Source organism: Gavialis gangeticus, unplaced genomic scaffold (genome assembly GCF_001723915.1).
Source record: "Gavialis gangeticus isolate Ggan-Ray unplaced genomic scaffold, GavGan_comp1, whole genome shotgun sequence".
Taxonomy (NCBI): Eukaryota; Metazoa; Chordata; order Crocodylia; family Gavialidae; genus Gavialis; species Gavialis gangeticus.
In genome coordinates this window covers 99341601-99350706 of record NW_017728992.1, presented here as the reverse complement: position 1 = coordinate 99350706, position 9106 = coordinate 99341601, and the positions used below count along the sequence as shown (strand labels likewise).

The window sequence follows — 9106 nt, the reverse complement described above, 5'->3', positions numbered from 1 at the left end:
GAACTGCTCTCTCCAGGCTCCCTGGCAGCCATGTGCTTGTGTGTGCATGCATGTGCACATAGTGCCCCCAGCCTGACAGCTTTTTCCCGCTCCCCCCAGCCCCCTTGCAGGCTGGAGCTCTGCCAGCCTGCACAGAGTTCCTTGCAAAAGTGGCAAATCCGTGCATCTCTCCATTAAAATTAAAAATCTGCAGTTAACAGGAAAAATTCAGAGTTTTTTTTTCCATTTTTCCCTGGGGAACAGAAAACCCAGATTCCTGGCTCATAAGATATGAACCCAATTGATCTAAGTTTAATATACAAATGTTTCTGTTTAGTTAAACCCTGTGGTGTCAGGCCCTCACCTGGTATTAGTCAAGGCAGCTGTACTGAAATCAGTGGAGTTAGAGATGTAGATCAACTGAGCCTATGACTTGCTCTCTCCACCAGAACCGGACGGGAAAAATCCTCTCACTGAACAGAAATCAACAGTAGTGCCCCCTTTTGAGCATAAGGATCATTCTCATGCTCTCTCTTACATTGAGACATTTTGGGATTTGGAAAGGCAAGTCAGCCTTAAGTTAATATATTAAAGGGAAGACAAAGTAGTAGGCAAAGGTCCAACTCAAATTATTAATTGCAGAAAAACTGGTGGGGTGAGAGTGATAAACAGTAGGAAACCAGGCCAAGATGGCTACAGGGAAATTTGTCATCAGGGAATTTTCTAGATTTTATCCATTATCAAAATTCAGAAAAGAGGGAATGATTCTCCAGACTCTCATACATGCATATTTTAGGGCCAGCTCCAGGAGTTCTGCTTTTCTAGATGAATAAGCAAATAGCCAAACTTAGTATCCCACAGTTACTGAGTGGTTTGCTGTTCCTAATATTTTATACTACTTATTTTATTTGTTAAAGATTTTAAGGTTTTCAATCTCTCCCCAAAATACAATAAATAGAAAATTACATTTCAAAAACAGTTCCAGCTGGTTCAGCTTGTGTTATCTAAACATCCCAAACCAGCACCTGCCCCTCACTCTAGTCAGGAAAAACCTGGGAACACAAAGATGCAGCCTGAAAGTTTTAGCATGAAATCAGACGTTACAATTAAACATTGTTAAGGGCACTTAAACCATGAAGGATTACACAGTCATGCTCATTAGCAACTGCTAAGTGCCTTCTAAGTGTCTTAACCCTTACCTCAAATAGCATAATTTTATCATTGTGCTGTGCTAACCAATCTGACTTAGTCTAACTTCCAGTTGTTCATGGGAGATCAAAGGACCAATTCACAGTTATCTAGTATCCCAAGAGGCACTGCTTCCAGTTGGACCAGTTGTCCACCTGGACTCTGATGCCTTCTTCCATGCAGTGACAGCCTGGGCAGCAGAAGCGCAACTGGTGACTAGGGAGGTGAGCAAGGAGGGAAGGTGCCAAACTGCATACACAGCACACCACTCACACATGAGTGACGGTGTGGGGGGGAGGTGATGAATGTTCACATGGTGCACCATGGGCTGCTACCCAGCACTGACAGGGAAGCTCCTGGGCCATCAAGGATGGCTGCTTCCTCACTGCCTCCCCCACACCCAGTAGTGCTGCTTGATGGTAGCCAAGGGCAAGTCAGGATGGGGGTACGTGAGCTGTGGGCTGTGTATGTGAGCTGGTGGGGGGTGTGCTCTGCGTGTACATGTGCTGTACTGGGCTGGGCTGGTGGGTGTGGGTTGCAGCTAGAGCTGGCAAACAGGGCAGGCATAGAGCAGACTTGTCAGGTCCTAGCCACACCCGCACTCGCCAACCCTCTAGCACTAGCTTAGAGTTGTGCATCTTACAGAGGGTATTAACCCCAAACATATCATTGCTAGTGGCAGCAGGGGCTAATTGTAATGTGTAAACATGCTCTTCCACTCTGGAACGAGTACACAAATTTTATCTTGCAACCTGAAGCAAAACACAGCTGCCAGCTGAAATTGTACTACATGCTTTAAAAAAGGTTTTTATTTACATTCATACAATAGATGGATCAAGATGAACTCTTCAGGGAATAGCAAACCATATAACTGACCTGATGTTCCAGTAACTGCACTGCTATTACTCTGGGGTCTCTCCAAGTCGATCAGCAGTTCATCAGAGTCATTTTCACTAACATTAGCCTTTTCATGCTCCTTCTCACTAAGGTCAAGAGCTACAATAGGCCCTCGAATTGCCTCTTTTGAGACATAGCAGCATGCCAGGCCCACTTCTTGCTCTAAGGCAGTGCGAGTTAAAAAGCTTGAGTCAATTAGTCGTAGGTCACAGTATTTCAATGACCTAGAAAACCAAACCCAAGAAACAGGATGTTTTATGGTGCTCTGGATTGTAAAGAGTTACTTTCACTATTAAATTCAAATTGTTAAGAGAACATCTATTAGCAATTCTATCAGTAGAAATTAAATTAGTTTAGCCCATGAACTATGGTCCTTCATACTTGGTACAGTTCAATTAACTGCACGATGTCTAAACCATTTCAATCAATTTACTTTTTACATGCACATTTTTATACAGCTGAGAAAAGCTGTACCCAAAGGAAGGCTTCAAAAATCTCTCAGAAATTTGCACAAAATCTCCATGTTGTATCAGCATCTCTGACAGCTTTACATTTACTCTGATAACCATTACAACGTCTAAAAACAACATTTATATTGCAGTAGTTCAAATGGTACCTGGGGAAAGTTTCTCCTAGAGGGTCTTTGCCAGTTAGGATAACAATGCAAGGTAGACCTTCTAAATCCTGGTAGGTATGAGGAACCCAGTCATCCTGTTCACTGCCTCTCCAAGCCTGTGAAGAGAAAATGTCCAGACAAGCATGGATTCTATATTTTTATTTTTAACTTGATTTTAACTTTTACAATTCTATTTTTTTCCTCTGCACATGGTTCAGTATATCAACACCCAACAGGGAAGGTAACCTATGGACTAGCATGCATTTTTCCAGGTACCCAAATACTAGGCAAACAATAAATGCGTAATAAGGTGCATGTTTTTGGGTTAGTAATGTACAAGTGGCTGAGATATTCGTAATGAATCAGTAGACATCTTTGGGTATTATCCACACTCCCTCCACCCTTTCATGCAACAGGGCACAATGATCCCAGTGGAGCACAGCTGTATTGTTAGGTACAGCTCCTTAAAAATCTTGCTACACCTTGAGCAGGAGAATCTAACTGACTTCACTGCACTTTTATCCCCCTTACCGCCCACCCCTCTTGAAGAGGCAGGCAGGTTTAAATCACAGAACATCCTTTTAAAAAAGAAAGTCTCTCTCACAGTGGAAAGTAAAATAGAAGGCCTTATTGCTTTCTGAATTAACACCTATTAGTAGTTCAGAATATTATTGTATTTGAAGAATCTGCCTCACCTTAAATAATGAACAAGAATCAATTGTGGATTATATTCCCATACTTCAGCCTTGCAAAACTCTCAGGGAAATTTACCATCTGAGGCACAAAATCTACTTTGCCATCTGAATCATGAATATGATTATAAAAAAAACCAAACCTTAACAGGTTTTAATTGCTCATTGAAGATATGAGAATGTGCTACTATTCTGGAGGGAGAAGACTGGCAAAAATATGAAAATACCTGAAGAAGTGTGTTTGTACCAGAAAGCTTGCAAGAACAATTTTTCCAACTATTTAGTCAGTCTAATAAAAGATATCACATTTACCCAAAGAAACTTGTCATAATATAACCTGCACATATGTGTCTTCACAGATTACTTAGATTTGTGCAACCTCTGTGACAAACGTGTAAAGCCAGGAAGAACAATTCAATGTTGTTTTTATCTCAGCTTGTCAATTCTCCACCTGTGTGCTCTATTTTCTCTCTCTCCTCTCCTACACCTCAGAAAGGTCACATTATGAGTCATTTCTTCTCAGGCAAAGGAACAGGCTTGAAAAGGAAGACTCAGCAGCAGATCAGTGACTCAATATGCTGTTCTATATTTAAAAATTTCCACTGTGAAAAACCAAATGACTATTTATCTCTTGGGCTTACAGGTAGCACTTAATCTCTTCTGCTATACACTAGACAAGGGGCGGGCAGTTTATTTGGGCCCAAGAGTCACATAGGGAGTTTTGCGGAGCTGTTGTGCACTGGGTCAGCACCTGCTTCCCCACCCCCAACTCACCAAAACTCCCTTTGTGGGAGGGGGCTGTGGGCAGGTGGGGAGCAGCATTCAGGAGCAGGATGGGCAGGCGAAGCTGGGATCATGGGGCTAGGTCAAGGGCCAGTGACAGTACAAGGCTGTGTCCCAGAGCAGAACCACACATCCCTGCGACTGGTGTGGGTTCAGTGGGCAGGGGCATGCAGGGAGCAGATCGTGGCTGTCCTAGCCCTGGCCCCGCACTGTGATTGCCCCAAGATCCTGAACCCGGCTCCAGATGCAGCTCCCTGTGCAGCTCCCAGCAGGTTTTCATGGAGAGCCCGGGATCACGGCACAGTGACAGTGTGGGGCCAGGGCAGAGAGGCAATGGGCTCCTCACACATCCCTGCCCTCAGAACCAGGGTACTGTCCTGGTTCCAGCCCTGTGCTGTCACAGCCCCATGATCACAGGGCACACAGCTGGGGGATATTTGCATCCAGGTCTGGGGCAGAGGCCAGGGTCTTGGGGTAGTGACAGCGCAGAGCCAGGCCTGGACAAAGCCTCAATCTGCTCCCTGCATGCCCCTGCCCATGGAATCTGCACCTGTTGCAGGGACGTCCAGGCAGCGGATCACGGCTCTGCCCCAGGACCCAGCCCCATGCTGTCACTGCCCCAAGATGCTGGGGTCTCCCTGGCCCTGGACACCTATCTCACTCTTAGACACTGCTCCCCACCACCAGGGCAGCCAGGAAATGGAATTGGCTGACAGTCCACTCCAGCCCCACTGTGCGCCTAGGGACAACAAGGCCAGCTGCATATGCCACAGCCTGGGTGGCCCCCGTGACTAGGCCAGACAGGGCCAAGGGACCTGCTGTGGGTCAGGCAAAAATTGCTCCATGGGCCAGGTTTGGCACACAGGCATATTTTGCCCGCCCCTGCACTAACCCCTCACATATCAGGACCCCACAGAACAGTCCCCTGTTCAAAAAGAAAAAGGAACATAAAAATTAAACCCATTCACAGCAGTCTAAAAACACAATAAGAATAATCTTACAAAGTATGGTACAAAAAACCTGTACATCCAGAGGTTTATGCTTTTCTTGAATTTCTGGTGACCAAATTGGGAGTTAATATAATCTCAGTGTTAATATAAATGCTGTTCAAATAAGCAAGGGTCTACTGTAGCCCTATTTTATTTCCCCACCCAAACAGTTTACTGATTTCTGCAGCTTGTGTGTAGCAGATTTTTGGAAATAATGCAAATGGTTCTGACTGTCTTCTATCCTCAGCAGGTAGGTTCAGTTAGCAGGTCTGTACCACTTGCTCAGTAGAGTTAATCTGGACGCAAGAGGCCACATTCACATATCATCCAGAAGAGCATAAGCAACTTTGGACACTTTTGGTATGTACACTGCTGGGAACGGAGATGGGATTTTGGTGCATAATTGTGAGCATGTGTGCATGTTTCAGTGCTGATAGGTTTTTTCCCCCCTGCATCTGATGTGAAATATGAAAACAAATGTTGGACCTGAAGAGAAGATATTATGTCTTATCTTGTGTGGGAAAGTTGAGAACAGCTAGCTTAGGGGTTTTTCAATCTCTACTTGATTATGGTTTGTTTTTTTTCACAGCTTCAAGGATTCCCTGCTGTCTTAGTGGGTTTGATACCAATCCCAACTCTAGCCCCTGCTGCTGTCCTGGCAATGTTACAGGGGGCACAAATGTTTAACGAGAGTCCAGTGAAAAATTACCACAGCATGATTATAGCCCAGGATCACTCTTACAAGCCCAGAAACAGCCTATAGGAAATAGCTTCATGTAAGCAAGCTCCTTGGGAAGCAGCTCTTTGGCACCCCCCTCCCCCACTCTCAGCATATCTGCAGTAGTATAACAAGGGGAAAGGGGTGTGAGGCCTGTGCCCTGTTCACTGCCCACATGACCCTATCTCCAGATATGGTAGTGGGCAAGGAGCTGCACCTCCCATGACAAAACTCGGCGGCAGAAAGAGGTGGGGGGAAGGTAATTTTATTCCACTCAACCCCTCCTGTCTGAACAGGACACAGGGCTGCCAGCTTCTGTGGCTGGGCGGTGTGTGTCTGCACCTGCCATAGCGGAGACACCCAGATTCCCAGGGGGAAGTAGTATCCTGGCAGCCAGAATACCCTCTTGCAGCCAGGGTGCAGTGAGTCTGCTCCGTACCTGCAGCAGCAGTTGCCACCAGAGTATGGGGCGAGCAGGGGCAGGTAAGACTCTGCCCTGCACCCCTCCCCCTCTCCAGTGGCTGCACTCTGCAGAAGGTACTTCAAGGGCTTGCTACATCTCCACGTGCCCTAGGGACATGCTCTGAGAAGTAATGGCTGGGAATGTCCCCTGCACTTTTCCTGTGCTAAGTACACCTTGGTCAAAATGAAGGATATGGCCCATGGGCTCCAATTTGTACATCACTGTGCATCTCATAAAATGGGTGCAGATAGGATAACTAGTCAGAAAACAACCCTCCGAGCGCTGCTAACTACAGACCAGGTAACCCAGAAAATGCCCTTCCACTATCACCAACTGTTCCAGGAAAAACAGTCTGTTTCCAGTAGTTTTGATATCCAGTAGTTTCACTAATGCTGGCAAGCTCACTGCAGGAGACAGCCTTGGCTAAGAATGTCATGCACTAGCAAAGCCATACTTGCTAAAGCCATCAAAGTTCTAATCAAAATGTTCAGCATGGCACAGATCAGTTGTGAAGAGGAGGCCTTCATCATGCATTGGACTGAAAGGAGATGTAGTCCTATGCCAGGAGAATACTTTACCAGCTATCAGGACAGCAGAAGACAAACTAGACAGACACAGATGAAACAGAATTAGTTCACCTGGTGAGAAGCAAGATGTGCTCTCAAAGATTCAAGAAAGTAACCTATCAGGAATTTAACAAAGATTATTTCATGCTGGTGTTTAGTTTTGCACGCAAGATAACATGCTGCACTTAGGTTAACAATGCCAAATTATTGTTCTGACCCTTAAAGTGATTACAAAAATATACTATACCTGCACAGTGAGAACTGTTAATTATGCCCCTTTTTCTACATAAGGATTAACATACAAACCCATAAGATCTGTAGACAGGCACACAAGATCTGTACGTTTACACAGGTATTGTAGTTGGATGCAGAAACATTCGACTGCTGCTAACCTTTAACCGTGTCACAAAGTGCTTGGCAACCAAGAGCTCCGAAGCAGGATTCCCAAGAAGGATCTCAAAACGATACTGCAGACCCAATTTGTCTCGCACTTCTTGCAATCTCTCTTTTGCCAACATTGCCAGCTGCAAGGAGGGAACTCTAATAATAAGCATGTGGCCACAACCATTTTTATCCTTTCCTGGTGAAGTGATGAGATCATCCATGATGCTGAGGGTCTCAGGTGTACTGTGGTCTCTAAGTGAAGCCATGGTTGTGAGGGCGATCAAAGCTTGTGAATACTGCTGAATGAGAAGGTAGCAACGAATCACCATGCTATGCAGCCTGGGGTACCTTTAAAGAAATACAGTTACACATTAGTGGATATGTTAAATAAAATCATCAGATGAAGATCTGGAAATAAGTAAGCCCAGATGGCAAAAGAGGAGCTCATTTTCTGTGTAGTGCATGGAAACTGAATTTCTCAACTTCTGCTTGAGGTTGGATGCATCAAATAGAGTTTTACATAGGTAAGCACAGCACTGTACAAGTAGACAAGATTTTGAATGAAGACCTGGCCATACTGAAATAAATAGACTTAAGAGGGATCAGGATTTCACCCATAGTTTTTACTGCAGGAGGTCAATCCAACTTGAACAGAGTAAGCACCAGCACAGATGCATACAATACAGGTGGATGAGTCCATTTCTCATATCTGCCCCAGGTTTTTTTCCTTCTATCAACTTGAAGGACCATCACTGGAAAATTGTATGCAAGGAGCAAGTTTTAAGGCAGGCTATAAAAGTACATCGCTCACCCAAATCATCAAGTTGTACTTACCAATGTACTAATACAGGATTTCAACAAGTTGAATCAACAATTCAGCTTTTTGGCTATCCAGCCCTGTATATTTTTGGGAGGCTAAATTTAATGACAGTGGATCTGAATAAATGGGACTATATATTAAGTAAATGCGAAAATAGGGGTGCACCAATAAAGATTTTCTTGGCTGATACCAATGGCCAATGATTAACCAGCCATATTTGCCAACACCAATCTGATAGCCAATTTACAGGAATGCAGCTTGGAGAGCAGCGTCCAGCCAATAAGTCTGTGGTGGGGGGGAATAAAAAGGGGCATGGGGAGGGCAGACTGAGGCCCCCACAGTGAGGGAGGGAGTGAGGCAGAGGCATGGGCATGGGCAAGGGCAGGGGCAGGGACTGGCAGTAAATGTGACCCCACCAGGAGCATGATGGAGCCATGGGCAGCTACCATCTGCTACTGCACTCACCCCTGGGGGAGGTGTGGGGGGCATGTACCCCCCCTGGATTTGTGTGAAGCAGGTGGGGCTGAGGCTGCACGAGGCTGCACTCCGGGTCAGCAGTGGAAGGCTCTGGGAGAGGAGGCTATGCCCTCCTGACGCTTGTCCAGCCAGGGTGAAGCAGAGCTGCTGCACTGCCTCTGGACAAGTGGTGCGCAGTGGCTAGAGCTGCTGCGGCCTCCCCGCACCACCCTGCCCTGGCTGGGTGAGTGGTGGCAGGGCATGGGGGGGACCCACACATGGATGTGTGCCCCTAAATTTGTGCGGGGTGGGTGGGGCGGGGGCTGCTCCAAGCTGTGCTCCGAGCAGATGGCAGGGGCTATGGAGAATTTTAGGGTGGCTGCAGCCCTCCCATAGCCTCCACTCCACCACCTGCCCCACCCTGATCCGGGGGCACACTCCCTCCCCCCCATGCCCTACCGCTGCTGCTCGCCCAACCGGGGCAGGGCAGGGTGAGGCAAAGACGCAGCTCATCCAGGAGGCATAGGGAGACCGGGGTGGCTCGGGGCTGCTGCG

At 46.4% G+C, this 9106-nt stretch overlaps 1 protein-coding gene across 2 annotated transcripts in view; it reads right to left on the bottom strand.

Moving 5' to 3' along the window:
• Positions 1-9106, bottom strand: part of GREB1L (growth regulation by estrogen in breast cancer 1 like) — a 279693-nt gene that overhangs the window by 26668 nt on the left and 243919 nt on the right. For both annotated transcript variants that reach the window (XM_019526065.1, XM_019526057.1), the window contains 3 exons: positions 7284-7623; positions 2681-2796; positions 2044-2288 (listed from right to left, as the gene is read on the bottom strand). In XM_019526065.1, coding sequence (XP_019381610.1) covers positions 2044-2288; positions 2681-2796; positions 7284-7623 — 701 coding nt within the window. The remainder of the gene's footprint in view (positions 1-2043; positions 2289-2680; positions 2797-7283; positions 7624-9106) is intronic.